Source organism: Moschus berezovskii, chromosome 4 (genome assembly GCF_049115385.1).
Source record: "Moschus berezovskii isolate FMDL1 chromosome 4, NW_MosBer_1.0, whole genome shotgun sequence".
Classification (NCBI taxonomy): Eukaryota; Metazoa; Chordata; class Mammalia; order Artiodactyla; family Moschidae; genus Moschus; species Moschus berezovskii.
Genome location: NC_142463.1, coordinates 115,108,236 through 115,134,026, shown reverse-complemented (window position 1 = coordinate 115,134,026; position 25,791 = coordinate 115,108,236). Strand labels below are relative to the sequence as shown.

At 55.6% G+C, this 25,791-nt stretch overlaps 1 protein-coding gene across 2 annotated transcripts; it reads left to right on the top strand.

Moving 5' to 3' along the window:
- Nucleotides 1-4,252: 4,252 nt before the first annotated feature.
- Nucleotides 4,253-24,476, top strand: IGSF9 (immunoglobulin superfamily member 9). Of its 2 annotated transcripts, XM_055401971.2 has the most exons (21): nt 4,253-4,941; nt 6,896-7,146; nt 7,394-7,582; nt 13,554-13,706; nt 14,420-14,574; nt 14,804-14,921; nt 16,396-16,537; nt 16,680-16,825; nt 16,917-17,059; nt 18,954-19,094; nt 19,544-19,660; nt 19,885-20,035; nt 20,232-20,355; nt 20,607-20,782; nt 21,202-21,452; nt 21,664-21,748; nt 21,845-22,021; nt 22,233-22,275; nt 22,587-23,447; nt 23,697-23,824; nt 24,037-24,476. In XM_055401971.2, the coding sequence occupies exons 2-21, from the start codon at nt 7,089-7,091 to the stop codon at nt 24,216-24,218; spliced, it is 3,540 nt and encodes a 1,179-aa protein (XP_055257946.1). In that variant the 5' UTR covers nt 4,253-4,941; nt 6,896-7,088; the 3' UTR covers nt 24,219-24,476. The 2 variants fall into 2 exon arrangements, with proteins under 2 accessions (XP_055257946.1, XP_088692062.1); XM_088835936.1 differs by lacking the exon at nt 22,587-23,447.
- Nucleotides 24,477-25,791: the final 1,315 nt, after the last annotated feature.

Below are 25,791 nucleotides of genomic sequence, written 5' to 3'. Positions count from 1 at the left end.
AGAGTCCTTGAGAAACGGCACACGAAGGAAGAAAACAACGTATTGGATCCCTGAAAGTCCCCTGATACTGTAGGGAAAGCCCTGGGTGGGATCCCAGGAGATCTGGGCTGTGCTCTGCCACTGGCCTCTGGCTTGGGACATGTGGTAGAGCAGAGGTCCACGGAGGCACCGTCCATTTCGACTAGAAACGCACCCTTTGAAGAGAGCAGGCACAGGTACAGCTGACTGGTGCTCCAAGGCTAAGGGAACGCCTTGGCTCCAACAGGGGTGGGATGGGTTCGTGAATTTTAGGGCAGGGCCTGAGGGGGAACGACAGGGCTGTGTGGCAGAAGCCAGGCCAGACACCGCTCTGCATTTCGCTTTCCCCGCTTAGTGAGGAGAAGGATACTGACCTCCAAAGTATGTCCCAAGAAAAAGAACACTGAGACTGTGGAGGGGCAGAGGGACTCACTCGGGACCAAGAATGGCTTCAGGGAAAACAGGACACAGGGGACTTCCCTGGTGGTTCGGTGGCTAAGACTTCGTGCTCCCAATGCAGGGGGCCTGGGCTCCATCCCTGGTTGGGGAAGTGGATCTTACACGCCTCAACAGTGCACTTGGACCAGGCACTGGGACACCCCAAGAGGAAGCCTCCGGCAAGGGGCGTGGAGGAAACCAAGAGCCAGGGCTTCCAGGGATGGAAAGGAAGCAGAGCCAGGAGGTAAGCGGGGGCTTCCTGTCTCGATTATTAGGCAGGAGATGGAGCCCTGTAGGGCTTGGGTAGGAGGTGGTGAGGTTGGGAGAAGAAAAAGAAAAAAGGAAAGTTTAGTTTCTAAGTCCACTCCCCCAAAAGTTCCTAAGACTAGCAACGGATCCACTCTATTCCCTGAGGGCCTGAGTCCTTGTCCCACTGGAAGGCAGTCCCCGGCCTGAGGCTGGCTCTCTGTGCCTCACCTAGGGCTGAGCAGTTCCGCCTCCAAAAAGGCATGAAGATCTAGGACCAAACCTGAAGCCCCCAACTCCTCTAATTTCTTTAATACCTTTCTGGAAACTGAATGGAAAAGGCCATCGGCCATCTTGCATACAGGAGGGCAGGTCTTTTCTTGTGAATTTCACAGTCTGGCACAGGAGATCAATAAGGGAACGAATGGTCACTGTACAGTCCGCTGATGGCCCTCCCTAAAATATAGGGGAGTGCCTCTCACACCCAGTCTGAACAGAGAAAGGCTGAGGTCCCCAACCAGCCCAGAGCACCTGGATGTGGAACATTCAGACTTTCAAGAAGGTGGAATACAAGCTCAGAAAGACTCGGGCCTCTTCCTCTACAGAAAACCAGGATAATAAGCACCTGGCAACACTTTTTGCAAAGTTTGCTCTGTTGAAACAGGTGAAAAGCAAACTGAGGGGAGGAGGAGAACATTTAAGCACCGAAGTGTCAGGCACTGGGCTTTCACTGGAGAGGCGGAAAAATATACTCTCTGCCCTTGGAACTCTTTGTGGGGTGTGTTAGATGTAATTACAGTGAGGTGTGACAAGGGCTGCGGGTGAAGGTGAGGACGTGGTGGGAGCTGTCAGCAATGGTGTCCTGGAGGGAAGAGGTAACCAGGATTTTGACCTGTGACTACCAGTGAGTTCCCAGGGAAGGGAGAAAAAGGACTTTCTAGCCAGACAGAAGATAAGAAGAAAGCCATTGATAAGTGAACAAGTGCCATGAATTCAAGGGACTACGAGGCCACGCTCTGCCACCCTGTGATGAATGGGTATGGAGAGGCAGGCAGGTCTCCTCTAATAGGCTAAGGGCTGAGGTGGGGGAGAGGGGATTTAAGGATGAAACAAGACCAGCTCCACACCCTCATGGAGCTCCAGTCTAACTGGGTTAGGAAACAGGCATGCCAACAGCCACAAAACAATCAATGATGAATGGTAACTCTTTTCTGATCAGGTGACAGGACCAGTGCTCACAGCATACAGTCAGCAAAGTCGCTGGAATTGACAACATTGTCTAGTCTTCCTGTCAACAAGTTGAAAATGTCTGGGCTGGTTTAAGCTTTGGTAGAATTATGCTAGGTACAATCCTAGCAGATTGAACAAATTTTCCCAGAGAATAATAATTACGGATAGGGCTTTTTTTTTTAACCAATTTTCACTTCCGGAATGGTGAGGGAGCAAGTTAGGGTCAGGTTCCTTTTCTTACCAGAAAGCTGACAAGATGCATCTAAATCAGAGCAAAATGATGATAATAATAAAATACAAAATTAGCATCCACCCCAAAACAGAAAAAGACCATATCTTAAACACATTGAAAACCATTTAAAATCCCAATTTTACAAAAAGTTATTTTAATGTCCAAACAAAATTAACTTAGCCTCAAGAAAATACTGGAGACAGTAGAAATGAAACCTTTGAACCAGAGATGGAGCCCATTCTAACACAGGGGATGGAGATCTTTCCTATCAGTTGGTGAGGGCCCAAGATATAACAAAGGTCACACTCTTCCACCATCTTTCCTAGGCATTCTACTTGGCCTTGCTTGCCTATTGTGTTCACCATGTTTTTGTTAGTCTCAGCACTGTCAGGTCAGTTTGTTACATTGTAACCTTTGAAGGGCCACTTTGAGAGACTTTGCTGGAGGGATAGTGAGAGAAATCATTCCACTGCTCTTGCCTGCTCTCCTCTTTCACTCCCTTCCCACATTTTCATCTCAGGTGGCGAAAAGCACCCAGATCTTTACACCTGTAGAACTTTCCAGCAGTCAAGTCCCTGAAGATGGAATGAATTGCTACACGGGGTGGTAAGCTTCTTGGCCCAGAAGGTAGTCAGAAAGGGCTGGATGACCACCTGGAAGGGAGGCTGTGGAAGGGATGGGTGTGAGCTGTGGTCAGACCCATCCTGTTGGGTCTTCTTGGTGCCAGGGGTACGACTGGGAATCAAATGCCTGGTGCACTCTGAGTGGCGGGAGTTCAGATGGGTGAGATTAGCATGCTGCTCTTAGGGAAGGGTTCCAGGGGAGCACCAGGACAGGCTTTTGTTGTTGTTTAGTTGCTCAGTCGTGTCCGACTCTTTGCAGCCCCATGGACTGAAGCACACCAGGCTTCCCTGTCCTTCACCATCTCCCAGAGTTTGCTCAAACTCACGTCCATTAAGACAGTGACTCCATCCAACCATCGTGTCCTCTGTCACCCCCTTCTCCTCCCGCCTTCAATCTTCCCCAGCATCAGGGTCTTTTCCAGTGAAACAGCTCTTCATATCAGGTGGCCAAAACACTGGAGCTTCAGCTTTAGCATCAGTCCTTCCAGTGAATATTCAGGACTGATTTCCTTTACGATTGACTGGTTTGATCTCTTTGCAGTCCAAGGGACTCTCAAGAGTCTTCTCCAATACAGCAGTTCAGTTCAGTTCAGTTCAGTCGCTCAGTGGTGTCCGACTCTTTGCGACCCCATGAATCACAGCACACCAGGCATCCCTGTCCATCACCAACTCCCGGAGTTCACATAAACTCATGTCCATAGAGTCGGTGATGCCATCCAGTCATCTCATTCTCTGTCGTCCCCTTCTCCTCCCGCCCCCAATCCCTCCCAGCATCAGAGTCTTTTCCAGTGAGTCAACTCGTCGCATGAGGTGGCCAAAGTATTAGAGTTTCAGCTTTATCCAGCGGTTAGAAAGCATCAATTCTTTGGCGCTCAACCTTCTTTATGGTCCAACTCTCACATCCGTAGATGACTACTGGAAAAACCATAACTTTGACTATCCAGACCTTTGTTGGCAAAGTGACGTCTCTGCTTTTACGCTGTCTAGGTTGGTCATAGCTTTTCTTCCGAAGGATCAAGCATCTTTAAATTTCAGATTTCTGGTAGGGAAGGAGTCTTGACCCTGCATCCCCAAGATAGCACCAAGTTGAGGAAGCAGAGAAGGCTGCAGGGCTGACATGCAAGATGTGTTTCTGCCTGAGTTTGAAGTCCCCAAGGTGGGTGGGTTTGATGGAGTCTAGGCTGGGTTTCACTCCAGCTCTGCCCTGTGCTCTTGGGCAGGTTACTTCACCCTGTAGAACCCCAGTTTTCTTATTAGTCACCCGGAGCTTTGCTTACTCTACAGAGTTTCCCTACAGGTTACATAGGAGTCCTGAAGCATGTAGCCCAGGATCTGGCTCCCTGCAGGGGCTCAATAAGTGATCATTTATTTCATTCCTCCTCTCCCAATCTCCCGTGCCAGGATGTCTCTTTAGTTTTCTTCCCTCTGGACTCGTTTCTCTGGGTGGTTGGTGCTGGGAGCTGACTTGGCAACCTCAGGCTGGGAGCGCTGCCTTCCCCTCCGCACACAGTGGGAGGCGCCTGGGCAAGATCTGGGAGCTCGCCAGTGCAGACAGGTATTTCCAGTCCGGCCAGAGAAGAATATGTGGAGGTGGAGGTGGCCATGGGGATAGGGGAGGAGATCAGACGGGCGGGGTGGATCCCCTGGGAGGAGGGCGGGGAGTCCTACTCCCTGCCTGGCGCTTCTGCCCCTCGGGCTCGGGTTTCAACCCTAGCTGCTGCATCTGCGGTTAAGCCCGTTAGGCGAAGGGAGAACGTCCAAGGTGGCTTACACAGGAAGGAGGGTGTGCAGGGAACCAGCTACGGGTCAGCCCCTGCGACCTCTGGAGCCCGGGCCTTGACCCGCTTAGCCTCTCGAGCTTGCAGCGGGAAGCGGCCGATCGATCAGTCTTTCCACGCTTCGTTGTATCGAGCTCCACCAGGGGGCGACCCGGGCCCACGTGCACGGGGCCCTGCTCTCCCGAAACTACAACTCCCAGGCCGCTCGGGGGTCGCGCCCGCCTCGCCTCGCCTTCTGCTAGCTCCAATTGGCCGCCGCGGGAGGGGGATTGGCGGTCTCCAGGGCGACGGGAGGCGCTCGGGGCATCCGAGGCGGGGAGGCGGGTCCGCCCCCTATTGTGTAGCTGGAAGAGTGAGGCCGAGCGGTGCGGAGCAGGTGAGGGCGGGGGTGTTCTTGGGGCAATGGAATGGGGGTGCCAGCGAGGGGATGAACAGTGCGGGACAGGAAAAAGCGGGGAATTGTGGAATTCTTTGGGGAGCAGAACTAGGGGAGTTCTGGGGAGTGAAGTGGAATTCTTGGTGGGTGGATGGGGACTCCGGAGAACTGGGGGAATTCGGAAGTAGTGTATATGTGTGGAGGTGGGGTGGGGGGGTTCGTTCTTGGTGGGTTCCAGACGCAAGGAGGAGTTCCAGGGGTCCGGAGACGGCAAGGGAGAAGAGAATTGAGGGCGGGGTATCAGAAGTGTATTGTGGGCTGAGGCAGGAGCATTCCAGGGAGGGAAATTCCAGGGAGGAGAGGATGGGAGAAGTGGGTGGCTGGCGATTCTGGGGGAGACCGGGAGTTCCTTGAAGCCCCGAGGACCTGGTGCAATTGGAGATCAGGTGCGAAGAATGGGAGTTGTGGGGGTGGGGAAGGTTGTGAGAAGTGGGGATAACTGGGATGGAAGAATGATAGTGCTGGGTGGGGAGATCAGGTGAAGACATAGTGGCGGCAGAAGAGTTGGAAAGCTCTTAGGAAAAAACAGAGGAATTCTGGGCAAACCTGTGTTTACTAGGGTTTTCAGAACACTGAGCCTGGGGGGAACTGGGAGTTCTTATGCATTTAGAAAAAGATATGTCTGAGACGTATGGGAGAATTGGGGGCAGTGGGAAGCCAGGGGGGTGCTTGCTGGTGAGTTATCAAGAGTTAGACGTGCAGGGCCACTCAGTAGAGGCCGGGATCAGGCTGGGGGACCTGGGGGAGGTTTTATAGCCGGTCTTGACCTGTGAGGCCAGGAGCGGGGTGGAGGCCCATAGAGCAGAGTCCACTTGGGTCTGCCAGGTCCAAGGCAGCACCACCCCACTGTGACTTCCCTAGATGCTTAGGCCCTGGGGCTGTCAGGACCTCCTCCCCTCCAGGCCCCAGGGCTCAGTCCCCTAGGGACTCTTGGGCTTTTTTAGCTTCATATGGGCCATGCCTCTGGGGTTGGGGAAGCGAGAGCCTGGCAAACCTTGGGCCCCCGAGGATGCTGGAGGGAGAGAAAAATGGGAGGAACTTGGGTCATGGTGTCTGGCAAGACGGAGGGCTGCCTTGGCAGCATCAGGAAGAGCAAGCAGCACCAGCCGCCAGCCCACAAGCCCGGGGACCTGCCCAGACCTGGAGAATGCTGCCTGGGCATCCCCATACCAGCAGATGGAGAGGGAAAAGCAGAAGAATTTTCTGCTTTTCCCTCTCCCAAGTGTTTGATGCATTCATGGCTAAAGCAATATTGGGAGGTTGAATGGAGAAAGAGGTACAGGATTCCCAGCTCGCAGGGTTCACAGAGGCTGCGGAAATGAGGCAAGGATCTGTGTGGGCACTTTCTGGGCATTTTCATCCCAACTTTGCTTTTGACTGACTGTGTACACCTGAGCAAGTTTCTCTGAGATCCTCACTGTCCTTATATGTCACCGTGGGGTGGAGGTGATAATGCTGGTTCTACCTTGCTCTCTGCTGCCTTGCTATTAGCATCAGGACTAAGGAAAGAGGACAGAGAGGAGGCTGGGCCACGGGGGCTCTGTATCTCCCATACTTAACTGACAAGTCCTTTTCCAAGTATAGGAACCCCAGTTCCCTCGTGGCGCAAATTTCCAACAGCCTGAGTGAACAGGGTATCCCCAGAATTCTTCTGCCTCTCCTAAGATCTTTCCAGTCCTCTGCTTCCCACATGTCCTTACCTGTCTGGTCTCCCCACCCCAGCACTCCCTCACGCTTCCCCAACTCGTCTGTGCTCCTCTCCCCTTTCTCTGCCTTTGCTCAGCTCTGGCTTTTCTCTAACTCCGGGAGTGGGGGGGGGGGTGTGGGGGAGGGGGTGTTCCTCGGATTTCCAACATTGGCCCACTTTGCATGTTGCCTTGCATTTTGCATCTAGATCTGGTGGTGCTCCAGAGAACGGCTTTTCCAGGTGTGACGTGAGCCAAGCCCTAACTGTCCAGAAGAGTGAGCGCTGATCCCTGTGACCTGATCAGAAGGACTGAGGGGCTTGCTGGGCTCTGCACGTCCCCTGGGCCCCTCCATCTGGGCCCCTGTGGAGAGGAGGGGCCAGGCAAGCAGGCAGCTGGGCTATGGTTTGGTGCCTCAGTCTGGCCATCCTCAGCCTGATCATCAGCCAGGGGGCTGACGGTGAGCTGGACTCCCTGGGCTCCAGAACTCCCTGTCGGCCTTGGGGTAGGGGTGGTCCCCCCCGGGGTTCTCTGTGAGCAGGTCAGAGGCGGGGAGGAGCAGCTCTGCTTCTGCCAACGTCAGAGATTCCCTCAACCCCTTCACCAAGGCCCGGGGAGCCTACCGAGATGGAGAGGATGTCTCCCCTCCCAGTCCTGGTTCTGGGTCCCTGCTGTGTCCTCATGCCACCCGCCTGCCCGCCCTGCAGGTCGAGGGAAGCCTGAGGTGGTGTCGGTGGTGGGCCGGGCCGGGGAGAGCGCCGTTCTGGGCTGTGACCTGCTGCCCCCGGCTGGCCGGCCCCCTCTGCATGTCATCGAGTGGCTGCGCTTTGGATTCCTGCTTCCCATCTTCATCCAGTTTGGCCTCTACTCTCCCCGCATCGACCCTGATTACGTGGGTAAGACTCGTCCTTAGCTGAGAGGTTGGGAGGTGTCTCCAACAAAGGTGGGCTGGGGAGAGTGGGAACAAGGCCTCTTCTTAACTGCTCTGTCCCTGCCCCAACCTCATCTCCAGCTCCACTGCCTGAACTCTGCATAACAAGCATGGCTCTGCTCCCAAGCAGTGTTCATTCACTGAAGGATTCATTCATGAACACACACACACACACACACACACACACACACACACACACACACATGGTCTGTTTGGAACTCCACTTGGCCTTTTCCAAAGGAGATCCTACAGCCCTGTTCAAAGTGTCCATCCTAATTCCCTAATCCCTCTTTCTAGAGCTCATCATGAACCTTCCAGGCTCCTACTGATCCTCCCTGGTCTCCCCCCTACTTGGCCCTCTCGTGGCCCCTGGCTCTGCTATCTTCTCACTCCCTTGCCCTCCTCCCCTCCTATTTTCTTAAATGCTGATTTGGGGGGGGTTCTAGGCTTCTCGGGAGTGGACTGATGGGGCAGCAGGGTCGTGGGGTCTCTGATCTGTCTGATTCTGAGTACAGCAGAGCTCATGCGCAGCAGGGCTGGAGGGAACCAAGCTCCCCAAAAGATCAGCAAACAGATGGGGCTGGGCTGGGTTCCTGCTTCAGCTGGCTCCAACATGGACTTAAAATAGTGTATAGGCCTCCCTGGGGGCCTTCTCCTGCGCCCCAGCTGCTCCCTGAAAAGGCTCAGCTTCCTCCTAATCTCTGGGGAGCCTTAATCTGAGTGGTTTAGTGCAGGTCTCTGAGGGCAGAGTGTGGAAGAACCTAGGACTGGGAATGGGGCTGGGGCGGCTGGCGAGAGTCTGGCTGCCTCCTCATAGGGAAAGCCCAGAAAAGGCCACCTGGGAGGCGTTGATGGGGGCAGGGGGACCCCCTCCCTTTTCCCTCTTTAGTTTGAATCCTGGGAGAAGCCACAGGATTGGCTGAGCTGTCACCGCGGGGCAAGCTGAGCAGAGAGGGGAGGAGGCTCAGGCAGGTGGTGCAGAGGGAAGGGTTTATTTTCAAACTGGGGGCAGTTGTTGGCAAACAGCCTGGTGGGAGTGTATGTGTCTGCACAAGCCTGGGGAGAACAGCTTGGAAGAACTGATGAAAGCAGGGGCCCCGCTTAGGACGAGTGGAGAGACAATGGCTGCCCCCCACCTCCGCCCCTGCTCCCGGCCTCTGCCCGCTGGGCTGGGCTGGGCTGAGGCTCCTGGATGCAGAACGTTGCCCCACTGAGGGCAGGGTAGGGGCCGCCTCTGGGCGGGGGTGGGAGTGGGGGAGTTGGGGGTGGTGGTGTGCAGCTCTCCTTCCTGCCCTACCTCTACCGCCTTGTCTGGAAGGTAGCAACTTTGCTACCTGTGGGTTTCCTTTTTGTCTCTGTGGTGTTCCTTTGAGCTGCGCGGGCTGTGAGCAGTAACCTTGGCGGCTTTCTTCCTACCCCTGCCCTTCATGCCCACCCCTCCCCTGGGTCTGAAGCTCTGGTCAGGCAGAGCTAGTCTGGGGAGTCAGGGCCCTGGGGAGAGGCCCCTGTACCCATTAACCCTTTTACCGCCTCCCAGTGTGGAATGGGCCTCTCAGCCTTTGTGCAGGGGGCTCCGAACTGCAGTTGCTAGGCAACGGGAGGTGGAGGTTGCTAAGGACAATGCTGTCCTGTCATAAACCCTCTGGGCAAACGAAGGGGAGATGGCCTGGGACTGTGTGTGAGGCCCGTGGCCTAGAATGTGGGAGGAACCACAAGAGAGACTGTTTGGAGCCTTCAGGGATTACACCGAAGGGAAGGCTTCCTATCTTTGATGACTTTAGAATCCATCTAGCAGAGGAGACTAGAGTTATGGACTAGTGCAAAAGTAGTAAAAGCAGTATAAAACAAACCAGGACTAAATCCTAGAATGAAATTAGCTGCTGTGTGTAAAGAACCCCGGACAGCGCCTGCATGGTGTGAAATCCTAGGTGTGAAGAGAAAAGAGGGTCCACTTCTTCTATACCAGCTTCCCTGGGGTGGATCTTGGATGAGCTCTTCCACTTCATGGGACCAGCTTTTGGTCCTTGACTTTCATGCTATATTTCTTGAAAGTTTCAAGATACCCCCTGTGGCAGAAGGGACGTGAGTTTTCCCTCTGTCCTGAGTTGTTTGATAAAAATCAGTTATCTCAAGGACTTCCTTAGTGGTCCAGTGGTTGAGACTTCATGCTTCCAATGCAGGGAGCACAGGTTAGATCCCTGGTCAGGAAACTAAGCTCTCACATGATGAGCAGCCAAAAGAGAAATCAGTTTTCTAGTCCTCCATTTAGAAGAGCCCCGCTCCCTCGAGTGATCTCCCCTCACCACCTTTTATCCTTGCATCCCCTGGGCTTCCCTGCTGGCTCAGACGGTAAAGAATGCAGGAGACTCGGGTTTGATCCCTGGGTCGGGAAGATCCCCTGGAGAAGGGCATGGCTACCCATTCCAGTATTTTTACCTGGAGAATCCCATGGACAGAGGAGCCTGGCGGGCTGCAGTCCATAGGGTCGCGAAGAGTCGGACAGGACTGAACTGTTAACACTGTATGTCTCTCTGCAGTCACCTTTTCCTGGAAACCTTCTGTGCGCCTCTAGCTTCTTAGTTTCTTGGAGTACCTGGGCACAGTTAGGCCTGTTTCTTGGACTTCTGTGTGTATGTGAACTTGCACTTGTATGTGAGTGTGGTTTCTCTGCCTTTGGAGAGCTTTGCAAGAGTGGGGACTGTGTCTCTTCCTTCCTCTACACACCCTGGCATGTGGAGAGGTCTGAAGACACTCACTTTGGCTCTGGAGGTAGAGGGCGGGCCTCCAGAAGGGGGACCCAGGACTCCGGAGGGCACAGGACCACCTCTTCCTGGCCAGCTTCCTGTTCTTCTGTAACACTTCCAGTCTAGCCATCCATACCTCACAGAGAAGTTAGGACATACAGTGTGCTTTATTGGATATTCTGATCAACAGACTTTTGGAGCTGCTACCCCCGGCTTCCCTGGTGGCTCAGACGGTAAAGCGTCTGCTCTACCCTGCAGTGTGGGAGACCTGGGTTCAATCCCTGGGTCGGGAAGATCCCCTGGAGAAAGGAAATGGCAACCCACTCTAGTATTCTTGCCTGGAAAACTCTATGGACAGAGGAGCCTGGTAGGCTACAGTCCATAGCGTCGCAAAGAGTCGGATACGACTGGGCGACTTCACTTACTCACCCACTGGCTACCAACACGCCCCGAGTGAGAATATACTGGCTAAGCTCAGGGATGAGTGCCCTGAGCATCACTGGGTCCTTGAACCAGCGAGCAGTGCAGAGTGTACTGCATCATGAGAAGGCAGGCCTGCCTGTATCGCTGAACAGCCTCATGATTTTGGAAAGAAGCTTAACGTCAGTTCCTTTAATGGAATTCTTGAGAGGATTAAGTGTGGTGACATTGCCTGATATTACATGGCCCATATCCCAAACTCGATTTCCCTTCCATCTTCTTCCTTCTTTGTAGCACTTGAAGATCACTGTAATGAAAAGTTACCATCTCATGGGACTTAGAAGAGGGCACAGTGGGGTCTGCGGGGTTCCATGGCCTGGCAGGTTAGGTTACTGAGGAATCCCACCGGTGGGAGAAAGGGTGGGATCATGTTCGATGTTTACCTGAGAAAGCCAGGCTTATCTCGGTGGGGATTTAAGCACATAGCCCTTTAAGCAGCTCCATCCTTTCTGGAGAATCCCCACCCCTGCACCTTGGAAGGAAAAGGGCCCTTGCCTAAGATCCCAGAGCCAGCCTCAGCCTGATGCTTCTCTCGTTCCCTGGTGGCTTCAGGACCCCCACAGGTTTTGATTCTGTTTCAGAAAGATGACCCTTGAGGTAGAAAGGAAGCAGATTGGAGGGGGTGAGTGCGCCAACAGCTTCAGATTGTCTGGTATGAGGAAGGGCTAAGTAAAGGCATAGTCTGGTTTCATCTGTTTTGCATAACCCAGAATATTTAGAAAATGTCATTTGTCCTTATCAAAAGTCAAGGTGGGGTGGGCAGCTGATGAACATGGAGCCAGTGGGACCTCTTTGTGGGTTGTTGGCATAAGCCAGGTGACAGATGCCGTCAGTTCAGTTCAGTCGCTCAGTCGTGTCTGATTCTTTGCGACCCCATGAATCACAGCACGCCAGGTCTCCCTGTCCATCACCAACTCCCGGAGTTTACTCAAACTCATGTCCATTGAGTCGGTGATGCCATCCAGCCATCTCATCCTCTGTCATCCCCTTCTCCTCCTGCCTTCAATCTTTCCCAACATCAGGGTCTTTTCAAGTGAGTCAGCTCTTCGCATCAGGTGGCCAAAATATTGGAGTTTCAGCTTCAACATCAGTCCTTCCAATGAACACCCAGGACTGATCTCCTTTAGAATGGACTGGTTGGATCTCCTTGCAGTCCAAGGGACTCTCAACAGTCTTCTCTAACACCACAGTTCAAAAGCATCAATTCTTCGGTGATCGGCTTTCTTCACAGTCCAACTCTCATATCCATACATGACCATTGGAAAAACCATAGCCTTGACTAGACGGACCTTTGTTGGCAAAGTAATGTCTCTGCTTTTTAATATACTGTCTAGGTTGGTCACAACTTTCCTTCCAAGGAGTAAGCGTCTTTTAATTTCATGGTTGCAATCACCATCTGCAGTGATTTTGGAGCCCCAAAAAATAAAGTCTGACACTGTTTCCATTGTTTCCGCATCTATTTCCCATGAAGTGATGGGACTGGATGCCATGATCTTAGTTTTCTGAATGTTGAGCTTCAAGCCAACATTTTCACTCTCCTCTGAAGGTGATGGAGAGGGAAACAGTATTTAGGAGGTAGAATTTGAAAGCTTTACTGAACAAGCTGATGTGGGAGTGAAAGAGAGAACACCAAAGGTTTACCCAACAAGCTGATGTGAGAGTAAAGATGACACCAGGTTTCTGGACATGGTGACGGCGCTATTCACTGACACAGGGGGAAGGGGTAGACGGCGTGTCGTCAGGTGAAGGATTAAGCCAAGGTTGAGTGCAGTCTGCCGATTCCAAATCTTGAGCTCATTCACTTGTTCAACCATTTTATTTGAGCATCATGCTGCCTGCTTTCCATCTACCCCACTTGGATTTTTTCTCTCTCTCTCCTTTTATAGATGAAGAAGCAGATGTTGAGAGAGAGGTTTAAGTGGTGTAGCCAAGAGGGTATATAGCAGAACTGGATGCTAGGTCTCTCTGGCTCCAGCATGTGCCTTGCTCACTGGGTTGCACTGCTAGGAACCCATGAAGCTGTCTGTGGTGCAGGACTCTGCCAGGAGAGGGTGCTGAGGGTGGGAGGGCGCTGTCTGCTTGCTCTGGGGCTGGGTGCATTGTGGAGCTCTATGAAGTCTGTCAGCCACAGCCTGGATGCCCTGGAGCGTGAGGGGATGGGGTGAGGAGGCTGCTGACCTTGCTGCCCGGCTGGGCTGGACTCTGGCCACCCTAAGGCGCTTAGGCCGCTGATAATAACCCTGGAGGATTAGGGGCTTTGGTAGGCGAGGTCTGGATCCCTGCTCGGGCCCCAAACACTGCTGTGGTTTCTGGGGACAAAGTCCTCTGGCAGGAGTACTCCCCGGAACTCCCTTACAAAAAGAGCTCAAGGATGGGTAATTCTGTGTGGATCCAGAGGAAACGAAGTGCTGGCTCTCTAAGCCCCTTTCCCTACAGTCCTGGAAGCCGGGCGCCGTTCAGCACAGTGCCTTGTCCGCCTGCTGGGGCTCTGGTTTCTCTCTGTCTAAGCTGGGTCTCAGCAGCTGAAAGGCCGGAATGACCCGAGGCACTGAAGGGAGGAAGCCGCCCTCAGTGATCCCAACCCCATCTGTGCCTCTCTGGACCCCACTCTAGCAGGGTGACTGGGAGAGACTGAGAACCACCAGTGTGATCAGAGGCTTGGGGCTCCCATGCGGTCCCTTCAGCACCCTTGATCCAGGGCTGTTTCCCCAGGGCGTGTCCGGCTTCAGAAGGGGGCATCTCTCCAGATCGAGGGGCTCCGGGCTGAAGACCAGGGCTGGTACGAGTGCCGCGTGCTCTTCCTAGACCAGCACAGCCCCGAGGACGACTCTGCTAACGGCTCCTGGGTGCATCTCACCGTCAACTGTAGGGAGCTGGGGCCGGTGGTGACTGAGGGAGGCGCGTGGAAGGGGGGAGGGCGGAAGGACAGCTCCGAAGCCCCACTCTGCTGACACCCCTTGTTTGCATCTTACCCCGCCCACCACCACTCCTGCCCTTTCCACCGTTCACACCTAAAGCCAATCAGCCTTCTTGGCTCTGTGCCAGGAACTTCCTCCCTCTTCCCTGCTCCTGCATCCCTGACCAGGATAGCATAATGGATAGGGGATAAGGGCTTATTGAACCCCGAGTGAAATATTGCTCACATATATACAATACTTTGTTTCATCAAAACCCCTTTTAACCCAGTACCTCATGAATTCTGTCTCAACCCTAAGAAGGAAGGAGGACACAGTTATTCCCATTTCGTAGGTGAGGAAACCGGGCTGTGCCACTGATGAGTGGCAGAGTCTAGAACCCAGGCCTTCCGACTCTCGAGGGCACCTAGCTCTCTCCCAGCTCTGAACGCACATCCTGTGCTCCACTTCCTTGCCAGCTCTGCAGGCTGGTGCTGGGATGGGCCGGTGCATCCTCACTGGGCCCTGGGTGCCACAGACAGGGTGGCCCAGGGCTGGGGATTCCCCTGAAGGTGGTCAGGCTGATGAGCTGAGCGCTGCAGCCCTGATCTGCCTCTCTGGTCCTGGGATGCAACTCTGCGCTGGTGGCCCCTCTGGCACCCCCTGATGCCTCTCTCCTCACAGCGCCCCCTCAGTTCCTGGAGACGCCTCCGCAGGTGCTGGAAGTGCGGGAACTGGAGCCAGTCACCCTGCGGTGTGTGGCCCAAGGCAACCCCCAACCTCGGGTGACTTGGAAGCTCCTAGGACAGGACCTCGGCCAGGGCCAGAGTCAAGTGCAGGTGAGTCCTGCGGCTGGACAGTGTGGGGCAGGTGGTGGCCTGGGAGCAGGCTGCAGGACAGAGCGGGTGAGGCCAGGCTGGGAGACCGGCCAGAGGAGGGGCTTGGCCCCTCGTCTGCGAGCCTGGCCTGCTGCCTCCCTCTGCTGGCTGGCCTCGGAAGTGCAGGGGGCTGGGAGGCCCGCTGTGGGCGAGGGGATGCCTGGGTCCGCCTCACTGACTCCTACTCTAGGCGCTGAACGGAACGCTGCGGATCCGGAGGGTGGAGCGAAGCAGCGCCGGGGTCTACACCTGCCAAGCCTCCAGCACCGAGGGCAGCACCACCCACGCCACCCAGCTGCTGGTGCTAGGTGCTGTCCCGGGGGAGGGCCGGGAAACTGGACGTTCGCGTGAGAGGACTGACCTGTGGCTGGGGGTGCACACAGCTTGGGGGGCGGACTTGGGCCTGAGACAGGGGCCCCTGGAGAGGGAGGGAGCTCCCAATGCCTCTAAAACCAGCATCTTGCCTGTAAAAGGATCAGTGAATGGAGATATTTAGTGCCTAGCAGTGTGGTACAGTGGGAAGGGCATGGGTGGTGGTGTCAGACTGAGCTATGGAACCCCCTTGACCCCTAGCTTCCTTATCTATACAAGGAAGTTCCTGTCTGCCCCTCAGGATTGTTACAAGATTTAGGTTCAGCCGAGCACAGTAATTTGTGGTCAAGCCTTTCCTTCAGAAGGAAAGCTGAAAAGTAGATTCTGCCTTCATGGAGCCCCCTGTCGACCTGGGGAACGAGATGCAGAGGTGAAGCCCTGATCTGGGTGCTGTGGGGGAGGCAGTGCTGGGCAGTGGTGCAGGGTGAAGTCTGGCGTTGGGAAGGCTTGATGTGAATTTGCCTTCCCGCTGATCTGGGGCAAGTCACCTTTCAATCTGTCTGCCTCTGAGCCTTCATGTCTTCATCTATGAAGTGGAGACAATAATTTCTAGCACGAAAGGCTCTTAAGAGGATTGAATGAGATGGTGCAGGTCAGGTCAGTCGCACCTGGCGTGCCTGTAGGTGTTATACACTCCAGCTTCTATCATTACCTCATATTACTGACCATTCATGCAGTTGGAGCCTGGAGAAGGGAGACAGCAGTGGAGTGAAGAGATGGTTTGGCAGGGTCTCTGTGGCCTAGTCAGGCTCTTGGGAAAGAGCATTCAAGACTGCCTGGCATGGGTCCAGTGAGCTCCTATACTGACCTGAAAGAGTATGGAAGGCTTGATGTATGAAAAGATGATTGGCCAGGTGGGGTCACAAGGGCCCACAGGGCTGGGTCAAGAAGTTTGAGCTTAATGTGCTGGGAGCCAGGAGCTGCTGTGGATTCTTGAGCAGAAGTGTTCTGTGGCCAAAGTGGTTGGGTGGAGACATTTTTGCATGAATGGAGTCAGGGATTGCTGAAGCATCCTGGGTTAAGGTATTGGGTACCTGGATTAGGGTGGGAGACAGAGAGGTGATGTAGATGGTGTAGATAGATGAGTGATGGAAAAGGTGATGATGGAAAGGGTTAGCAGAGGATTAAACTGATTCTCCCACCCCTTGAACACGCACAAACACACACACACACACACACACACACGGAAACTGGGTGAGTGTGGCTGTCCCTGGTAGGAAAGCGAGCTAGCTGGAGCAGAGGAGGAACTTGTGTTAAATAAAAGGGTTAGGGCCTGTTTGCATTCCTGAGGCCCTGCAGCAACCAGCCCTGTATTCTAGAGGGCAGACTGGGCGGAAAGGCAGAAGTGACTTCAGGGTTCCTGGGAAACCGGGCTGAGGCCCCTCCGTCCCCTGTGCTTCCCCCTCCCAGGACCCCCAGTCATTGTGGTGCCCCCCAAGAACAGTACGGTCAATGCCTCCCAGGATGTTTCTCTGGCCTGCCGGGCTGAGGCATACCCTGCTAACCTCACCTACAGCTGGTTCCAGGACAGCACCAATGTCTTCCACATTAGGTGGGGCTCCGGGTGTGGTGGGGTGTGGTGAGGTGGGGTGGGGTGGGGGTGGAGTACGGTGGGGATGGGAACTGGTGGGCAGTCTGAGGAGCCCCTTGGCTGAGCAAGGCCTGGACCCCTCTGCCCCCGTGCCATACTGCAGCCGCCTGCAGCCCCGAGTGCGGATCCTGGTGGATGGCAGCTTGCTGCTCCAGGCCGCCCAGCCCGATGACGCCGGCCGCTACACCTGTGTGCCCAGCAACGGCCTCCCGCGCCCGCCGTCGGCCTCTGCCTACCTCACTGTGCTCTGTAAGCCCCACCCCAGCTCCCTCAACAGACTGCTTCATTTCTTTGGGCCAGGCCCAGCTCCTCCCCTGCAACTTGCCACTGCTTCCCCTAGACCCAGCGCAGGTGACCGCCATGCCTCCTGAGACGCCCTTGCCCGTGGGCATGCGGGGGGTGATCCGATGCCCTGTTCGTGCCAACCCCCCGCTGCTCTTTGTCAGCTGGACCAAGGATGGGCAGGCCCTGCAGCTGGACAAGGTACAGGCCTGGGGCAGGGGAGAGAGGGCTTAGCTTGGTGTTACTCTAGTCAGGACAGCTGGGGTGGCATTTGATCAGTTGAGTGACTGGAGAACATACACCTCTTTTTTTTTTAACTGGAGTATAATCACATTGTAATGTGTTAGTTTCTGCCATACAGCAAAGTGAATCAGCTCCATGTGTACATATATCCCCTCCCACTGGAGCTACCCTTGCACCCCACCACATCCCACCCTTCTAGGTCATCATAGAGCACCGAGCTGAGTTCCCTGTGCTTTACCACAGGTTCCTACTAGCCATCTGTTTGAGAGAAAAACAAATATTGTATATTCACATATATGTATGGAATCTAGAGAAATGGTACAGATGAACCTGTTTGCCGGGCAAGACTAGAGATACAGACATGGACATGAGACACCGGGGGAAGAAGGGGAGGGTGGGACGATTTGGGAAAGTAGTAATGACGTCCATTGTTATCAGGTGCCAGGCAGGGGGTCTGGTAGGGAAAGGGAGCAAAGAGATATCTATGCCTCGAGGGGGTAGCACAGCCACACAGACACTCTGCTAGAAGGCTAGCAAGGCAGGAGGCAGCAAGCACCTTCCTCTTAGGGCTGGTTGAGGACAGATCAGCAACAGCTTCTGGGATGCTAATGATGGCCTTGAAGGGCAGAGAGACATTCCCTGCAGAAGCCAGGGCCCAGAGGCAGGAAACAGTATAGTGGGTTTATGGCATAATGAGTCATCCAGTTGGGTGGGAGCTACAATTCCTGTGGGGACATGACTGATGCAGAGAATCTGGAAAGACAGGTTGGGACCCAAAGGAAGAATATGGATGCCAAGTTAATATTACCTCATTCCAAGGTGATTGAGATTTTTTGTTTGTCTGCAAAGACAATAAATTCCTTGTGGGTTAGTATTGCATCTTTTAATCCTAGTCACCCCAGGGCTTCTGCAACTGTAGTAGTACTCAATAAATTTTTGTCAAAGGTTAAAAAAAAGTCAAAAGGCATTTGGAACCAGTGAAATTGCTTGAGCAATGGTGTGATAGCATCAGTGTGTGCATGCAAGTGTGCTCAGTTGCTTCAATCATGTCCAACTCTATGGACTGTAGCCCGCCAGGCTCCTCTGTCCATGGAGTTCTCCAGACAAGAATTCTGGAGTGGGTTGCTATACCCTCCTCCAGGGGATCTTCCCCACCCAGGGATCAAACCCGCATCTCCTGCATTGAGGCAGATTTTTTACCGCTGAGCCACCAGGGAAGCTTATATGATAGCGTCAGCACTGTGAGCAATTGAGTTTGTCAGAGAAATGAAGGGGAAGAGTGGACATTTGTGGTGCAGACCTGCTGAAACGAGAGTGTGGACGAGAGGTTAGGAGGCCTGAGTGGAGGAAGAAGTGAAGATGGTTGGAACAAAAGGCCTTCCCAGGAGGACAGATGTGGGCCGTGAGACGGAGGAAGGAGTCAGGTGTTAGCCTGTAACTGCGCAGAACTAGGGAAGCCGGGAAGAAGAACTGATGTGAGACAGGGAATATAATCGTGGAGGGCTAGGAAGACCGCAGGCAGAGAACCTCACACGGCTCAGCCCCACGGGGTGCCATTCACACCAGATTCCCTGTGAGTGGCTCCCCTGGAGTTTGTCAGACTCCATTCCCCGACAAACTCAATTGCTCACAGTCCCAGTGCTATCATATAGGCTGCCTTCACACCCACTGGTAGCGGCCTCTCTGTTGGAAAGAGAATGGAAGGGCAGAATTCAGAGAGAGGCCCAGCCGAGGGGTAGGTCGTGGCAGCCTCTGTGTAGACGTGGGTCTCTCCCGTGCACTGCTTCTCTGCATCTCCGGTCTGGCCTCTGCTGAGCGTCTCTTTCTGGCTGTCATCTCCTCTTGCTTCCAGTTCCCTGGCTGGTCCCAGGGCCCAGAAGGCTCCCTGATCATTGCCCTGGGGAACGAGGATGCACTGGGAGAATACTCCTGCACCCCCTACAACAGTCTTGGCACCGCAGGGCCCTCCCCAGTCACCCGTGTTCTGCTCAAGGTGCGGCTTGTGGGGGGGGGTGCTGGGGGTAGTGGCAGCAGGTCAGGTGACTGAAGCTGAAGGCCAGTACTGACACCAGGCTGACGGAGGTGGGTGGGACAGACACGTGGACAGCAGGGCTTCCACGTCTGTTTGCCATGGTGGCGGCAGCCGTCAGATGCCACAGCGGAGGACGGTACCTTGCCTGCCTCCCTCTCTGGAGTGAAGAGAGTAGGAAGCAAACGGGAGGGTGAAGGGTATTCTCTAGAGGTTTGCACATCTTCAGAGAGGCCTCTGCCCATCAGCCCTGGTCTCTCCCACAATGTCCCTCCAGCCCCCTTGCTGGGAACAGAGACAAACTAGAGAGACACTGACAGATGGAGACAGACGGGGGCCCCAGAGAAGGGGAGGAATGACCCTTAGATGGCAGTGGGAGAGAGCCCCCACCCAATGCCAGATCTGGGTTGCAGGCTCCCCCAGCTTTTCTAGAACGTCCCAAAGAAGAATATTTCCAAGAAGTAGGGCGAGAACTTCTTATCCCCTGCTCTGCCCGGGGAGACCCTTCGCCAACTATCTCTTGGGCCAAGGTAAGGCTCCTGACCCCACTCCACCTGTATTCACATCTGTTTTCACACTTGCCGCACCCCGGCCTCTCTGTGCCCCTGGATGTTTGGGGGGAGAGGGGAGGTGGGGAGGAGGTGAGGAAGAGAGGGCTGGGTGGGGCAGAAACTGGAGCTGCCCCGAGAGCTGAGTGGCGCCCTTGGTGAGGGGTGGCTGCGTGTGTCCTCAGGGCTGACCAGTGGTTCTGTAGGTGGGCCGGGGGCTGCAGGGCCAGGCCCAGGTGGACAGCAACAGTAGCCTCATCCTGCGACCATTGACCAAGGAGGCCCACGGACGCTGGGAGTGCACGGCCAGCAATGCTGTGGCCCAAGTGGCCGCCTCCACGAATGTCTACGTGCTGGGTTAGTGGCTGCAGAGCAGGCTTAAGGCAGCCATGTGGGGAGGACACAGGGGAAAGAATCGTTTTGGGGGCCCCAGGTGGGGATATTAGGTGGGGAGCTCCTGGGATGATGGGTGGTGAGCGGAAGGCTTGGGTCCCCTGAACTCTTCGCCCTCCCTCAGGACCCTGACCATCATCCCTCCATTTCCCCCACCCAGGCACCAGCCCCCACGTTGTCACCAATGTGTCTGTGGTACCTTTGCCCAAGGGTGCCAACGTCTCCTGGGAGCCTGGCTTTGATGGTGGCTATCTGCAGAGATTCAGTGTCTGGTACACCCCATTGTGAGTGACCTCCCCCTGCCATCCCTCTTCCCCCTCACCCTGAGTCCCTCTGGCCCTCTGCCCTTTCTCCTACCTTTCTGTGCCAGCCCTGCCCTGACTCTGCTGTCCCATTTTCAGAGAATCTCAGGGGTTCAAGGCCCAGGTCCTGAGACCTGGGGTGGTTGAGGGGACAGGAGAGGTCAGCTCTCTGGACTCCAACCTTCCTCCTCTTCCTAGTTCATGAAATGCCCCCATTTCCTCTTGTCCTCCAGGGCAAAGCGTCCTGACCGAGCCCGCCGTGACTGGGTGTCCCTGGCAGTGCCTGTGGGGGCTGCTTTCCTCCTGGTGCCAGGCCTGCAGCCCCACACCCAGTACCAGTTCAGCGTCCTTGCTCAGAACAAGCTGGGGAGCGGGCCCTTCAGCGAGATTGTCTTGTCTGCCCCTGAAGGTGAGAGATCTCTTACCCAGAGCAGCAGACAAGGATGGGGAAGGGCTGCAGGGAAAGTCCAGATATGGGCGGTCTGGGCGGGAGTGGCCAGGAGGGTTTGTGGAAGATGATTGAGACTTGACTTTAGGGGCCCTGGGAGAATAGTTGGGCACCAGGGGTTGTGGAAGGACTTCCTGGTGGCTCAGATGGTAAAGAATCCGCCTGCAACGTGGAAGACTGGGGTTCGATCCCTGGGTTGGGAGGATACCCTGGAGAAGGCAGTGGCAACCCGCTCCAGTATTCTTGCCTAGAGAATTCCAAGGACAGAGGAGCCTGGTGAGCTACAGTCCATGGGGAACACTTCCATTTCCAGAGGATGTGGAGGAGCAGGGGAGGGGCACTGGGAATGCAATCTTTATATGCCTCTGTGTCCCCTTCAGGGCTTCCTACCACACCAGCTGCCCCCAGTCCTCCCCCAACAGAGATGTCGCCTCCCCTGTCCCCTCCACGAGGTCTGGTGGCAGTGAGGACGCCCCGGGGGGTACTCCTGCACTGGGATCCCCCGGAACTGGTCCCTAAGAGACTGGATGGCTACATCCTGGAGGGACGGCAGGGCTCCCAGGGCTGGGAGGTGTTGGATCGGGCCGTGGCAGGCACTGAAATGCAGCTGTTGGTGCCAGGACTTATCAAGGTAGGTGTGGCGGGTGGGCACAGTGGGGGTCCAGCCAGTGGCCCTCCAGCCCCCTGCTGCAGTCCCCAAACCTGGGCTCACCCTGATCTGACCATCCTCACCTCCGCTTGGCTTTCTATTTCACCCGTACCTTCCAACGGCAAAGTCTTTGCAAATGGGCTTGGGGTGGGCAGTGCTGAGCTTTGACCCCTTCTTGGACCCCGATCCCCAGGACGTTCTCTACGAATTCCGCCTCGTGGCCTTCTCTGGTAGCTATGTCAGTGATCCCAGCAACACAGCCAACGTCTCCACTTCTGGTGAGAATCCGGCAGGAGGGCAGAGCCCTGGGGGTTGGGGGGCTCGGAGCCCCCTGTGTCATAGACACCGGCCCTCCCTCGTGTCCCCGTGCCCAGGCCTGGAGGTTTACCCCTCGCGCACACAGCTGCCAGGCCTCCTGCCCCAGCCAGTGCTGGCCGGCGTGGTGGGCGGGGTCTGCTTCCTGGGCGTGGCTGTGCTCGTGAGCATCTTGGCCGCCTGCCTCATGAACCGGCGCCGAGCTGCCCGTCGCCGCCGCAAACGCCTCCGCCAAGGTAGGTCACTCGGGGCCCCGCCCTCTATAAGCACCTCCTACTTGGAGAAATGCCACCCCCCTGCAAGGGCCAGGTGTGTTCCCCCTGCTTCCCACTTTTTCCACCTACCCCAGGCAGATGGGGTTGGCGTCTGGTGTTGAGTGAGGTCTGCGCCCTGGGCCCTGGTGGAGCTTGGTTTTCCCTGTGCCACCTCTTGTCTTAACTCTTACAGATCCACCTCTCATCTTCTCTCCCGCCGGAAAGTCAGCTCCCCAGTAAGTGCCTCCGCTTCGTTGGCTTCCTTCTGCCTTGTGTGAGCACCTTCCTTTTCTGCACCTTGGGGAGGGGTAGGAGGGGTGGAACAGAAGTGAGAGGGAGGTGAGGATGGAAGTGCAGGGGCCCCAGCCTGGGGGCCGGCCCCGTGTCGCCTGTGCCTTCCCTCCACCCCTCCACCATGTGGGTCCTTCTCTCCCTTGCTCTCCCTAGCTCTGCTCTGTTCTGCATCAAACCTCTCAAGGCCTGACGCTGGCTCCTGGGAGGGGGACTGGCTCCCTACCACAGACCCTGATCTCCTGTCCTTCCCCAGCTCTGCTCCGGGCTCGGGCAGTCCTGACAGCGTGGCGAAGCTGAAGCTCCAGGGTTCCCCAGTCCCCAGCCTGCGCCAGAGTCTGCTCTGGGGGGAACCCGCCGGACCCCCCATCCCCCCTCCGGATCCTCCACCTAGCCGGGGGCCCTTACCCCTGGAGCCCATTTGCCGGGGACCAGATGGGCGCTTTGTGATGGGACCCCAGGTGGGGACCTCCCGAGAAAAGTCAGGCCCTGAGCAGCCCGAGCCTCGGACCCCAGCACAGCGTCAGGCCAGGTCCTATGACTGCAGCAGCAGCAGCCCCAGTGGGATGCCGCAGCCCCTCTGCATTGCAGACATCAGCCCTGTGGGGCCCCCTGGACCGGCCCCACCCAGCCCTCTGCCAGGTCCAGGACCCCTGCTCCAGTACCTGAGCCTGCCCTTCTTCAGAGAGATGAATGTAGATGGGGACTGGCTCCCTGTGGAGGAACCTGGGCCTGCTCCACCCCCAGATTACATGGACACCCGGCCCTGCCCCAGCTCATCTAACCTCCCGCCCCTGGACTGCCGCTCTGAGTCCCCCAGGGCAGCACTTCCTGGGGCCATGGTCGGGGTTGGGGCCGCCCCAGAGCCCCCGTACACAGCACTGGTTGACTGGACCTTGAGGGAGCGGCTGCTGCCAAGCCTTCTCCCTGCCGCCCCTCGGGGCAGCCTCACGAGCCAGAGCAGTGGGCGGGGCAGTGCCTCCTTCCTCCGGCCCCCCTCCACAGCCCCCTCTGCAGGAGGCAGCTACCTCAGCCCCGCTCCAGGAGACACCAGCAGCTGGGCCAGTGGCCCTGAGCGGTGGCCCCGGAGGGAGCATGTGGTGACAGTCAGCAAGAGGTGAGGGCAGTCCCAGCCCAGCCCTGCCCTGTACAGATTCTCCCAACCCCTCTCCTATACCCTCTGCCTTCCCTGCTCCTTCCCCACCTTGGGACCAGGAGAGCTTGTCTCCTTTTGGAAGCTTTCGCTGAGGTCCAGGGATCTTCAGAGCAAAGCCGTGGCCCACCCTCAGCTTGGGGTCACCAGTTCAGGCTTTTCTGGCTACCCTCTATTCCGCCACCCACACCACACATTTGTGTCATTTCACAGGAGGAACACATCTGTGGATGAGAACTATGAGTGGGACTCAGAATTCCCAGGGGACATGGAGTTGCTGGAGACTCTGCACTTGGGCTCGGCTGGCCCTCGATCCCGACTTGAAGCTGAGCCAGAGCTAGGTGTGAGAGCCTTCCAGAAAGGCAGGCACCCCTGGCTTCACTGTCCTACACCCCCAGCCTTAGGACTCAGCCTGTTCCCAGCCAGGCCCTCTCCTCTGACTGCCTTGGCTCCTCTGCACTGGCAGGCCCTAGAGAGCTTCGTGGCACTGGTGAACCCCAAGAGTTCACCCAGGGGACCTTAAGACATCTTCCTCTTTTCCTTCCTTTGGCAGGTGTGAAGACTCCAGAGGAGGACTGCCTCCTGAGTACTGCCCATGCTCCTGGCCCTGAGGCCCGCTGTGCTGCCCTTCGGGAGGAATTCCTGGCCTTCCGCCGGCGCCGAGACGCCGCTAGGTCCCGGCTACCAGCCTATCGACAGCCCGTCTTCCACCCTGAACAGGCCACTCTGCTGTGAATGCCCTAATGTGAGACAGGGTGAAGACACACGGACCCTGCAGGGGAAGCTCCCAGCAAGATCCTTCTCCAGCCGGGGATGCTACCCCTGCCCCTTTGGTGCTCAGTCATAGACCCTGACAGTGGGCTTGCTGAGGGGTGTATGGACTGAGGCCCTCGAATCTGAGCACTGCAACGGTGATCTTAGGTCTGCCTCTGTGTGTGTGTGTGTGTGTGTGTGTGGTGTTTGTGGTGTGGGTGAGGCTTTTTTTTACAGGTAAATAAAGTGAAAAATCTTTCAGTGTGTCATCTGCTTTGAATCTGAGAGGGAAGTAGGAAAAAATCCCTAAACCCTAAAAAGTGAGAGGGGACTCTGTGAAAGAATGGAGATACATTCAAGATCCATTCCAAAAGCATTTATTAAGTGCCTACTGAGGTCAGCTGCTAAAGACCAGCCATTGAGCTAGGTGCTGAAAAAGTACAAAGTTCACAAGACACCTTTGCTCTTGGGGGAATTCTTTCTAGTCAGTGAAGCAGTAAAGAAATAGTTACAGTGTGCTGTGATAAGTTCTGTGACAAAGCTGTCTGTTGGTTATTAAGGTAGCATGAAGGAAGGAGTCTGTAAACAGCGAATGCTTACAGCTTGTGCTGGAACAGGCATGTCACAGGAAGTGAGAACACAGCCAGGCACTGCTCTCAATTTTGCACATGTTCCGTTGAATTCTCTCCCGCTCTGCGGCAGGTAGTACTGTTAGCTCTATTTTATAGACTAGGTGACTGAGGTGTTCAGTGCTTTAGTAATCTGCCCCAAAGCCACAAAGTTGGTGATGGGTAGAGCAGTGAGAAGTCAGTCATGGGAGGGAAAGCATCCCAGGCAGAGGAACAGCCTGTGTGCAGGTAGGGAGGAGTAAAAACACTTGGCATCCCAGGGAATCACCGGAATATAGGGGTAGGGATGGCCGGGCAAAAGAGAATGGAAAAGTGAGAAGGCACTGGTTGTTGATGAAAACAAGTTTCAATGGGGGCTTCTATCATATATAAAGAATTCCACTGATGGGTATAAGCAGCGACTCCACCCCAGAGGGACTGCTCAACTGAAGCCTGAAAACAGGTGGAGGCATTCTTTCAATCCCCAAAGGATGCTCACCTCCATCCTCAGAGACAGAAGAACTGCTAGTCTCCTACACTGAAGGCTCTTCTGATCCCTCCAGGATAAAGCAGAGGTGCCAGGTCATAGGGGAGGAAATGAAGGAGAAAGAAGTCAAGTCTGAACCCTGGGTCCCAAATCTGATCACGCCCCGTGGGCCATGGGCGAGGAATGACCTCACCGTCAGTTTCTGCCCAGGCTTGAAGAAGGTGGGGAGCAAGGCCACGTGCGGGAGCTGTCCTGGCCTGCTAGCTCCAGTCCTGCCACACCCTAGTCACTTGTGTCGGGGGAATGTTTTCCTGTGCCTCCGTTTACCTAACCACCCTATTTAAGCCAAAAGGATTCTTTCCACGTGAAAACGCCCACAGTCTTGCGCTAACCTAGGCAGACAGTTTCCCACGGGGGCACACGTTTAAGGGCTCTGGGGCTGAGGCCACTGCCTCCAGGT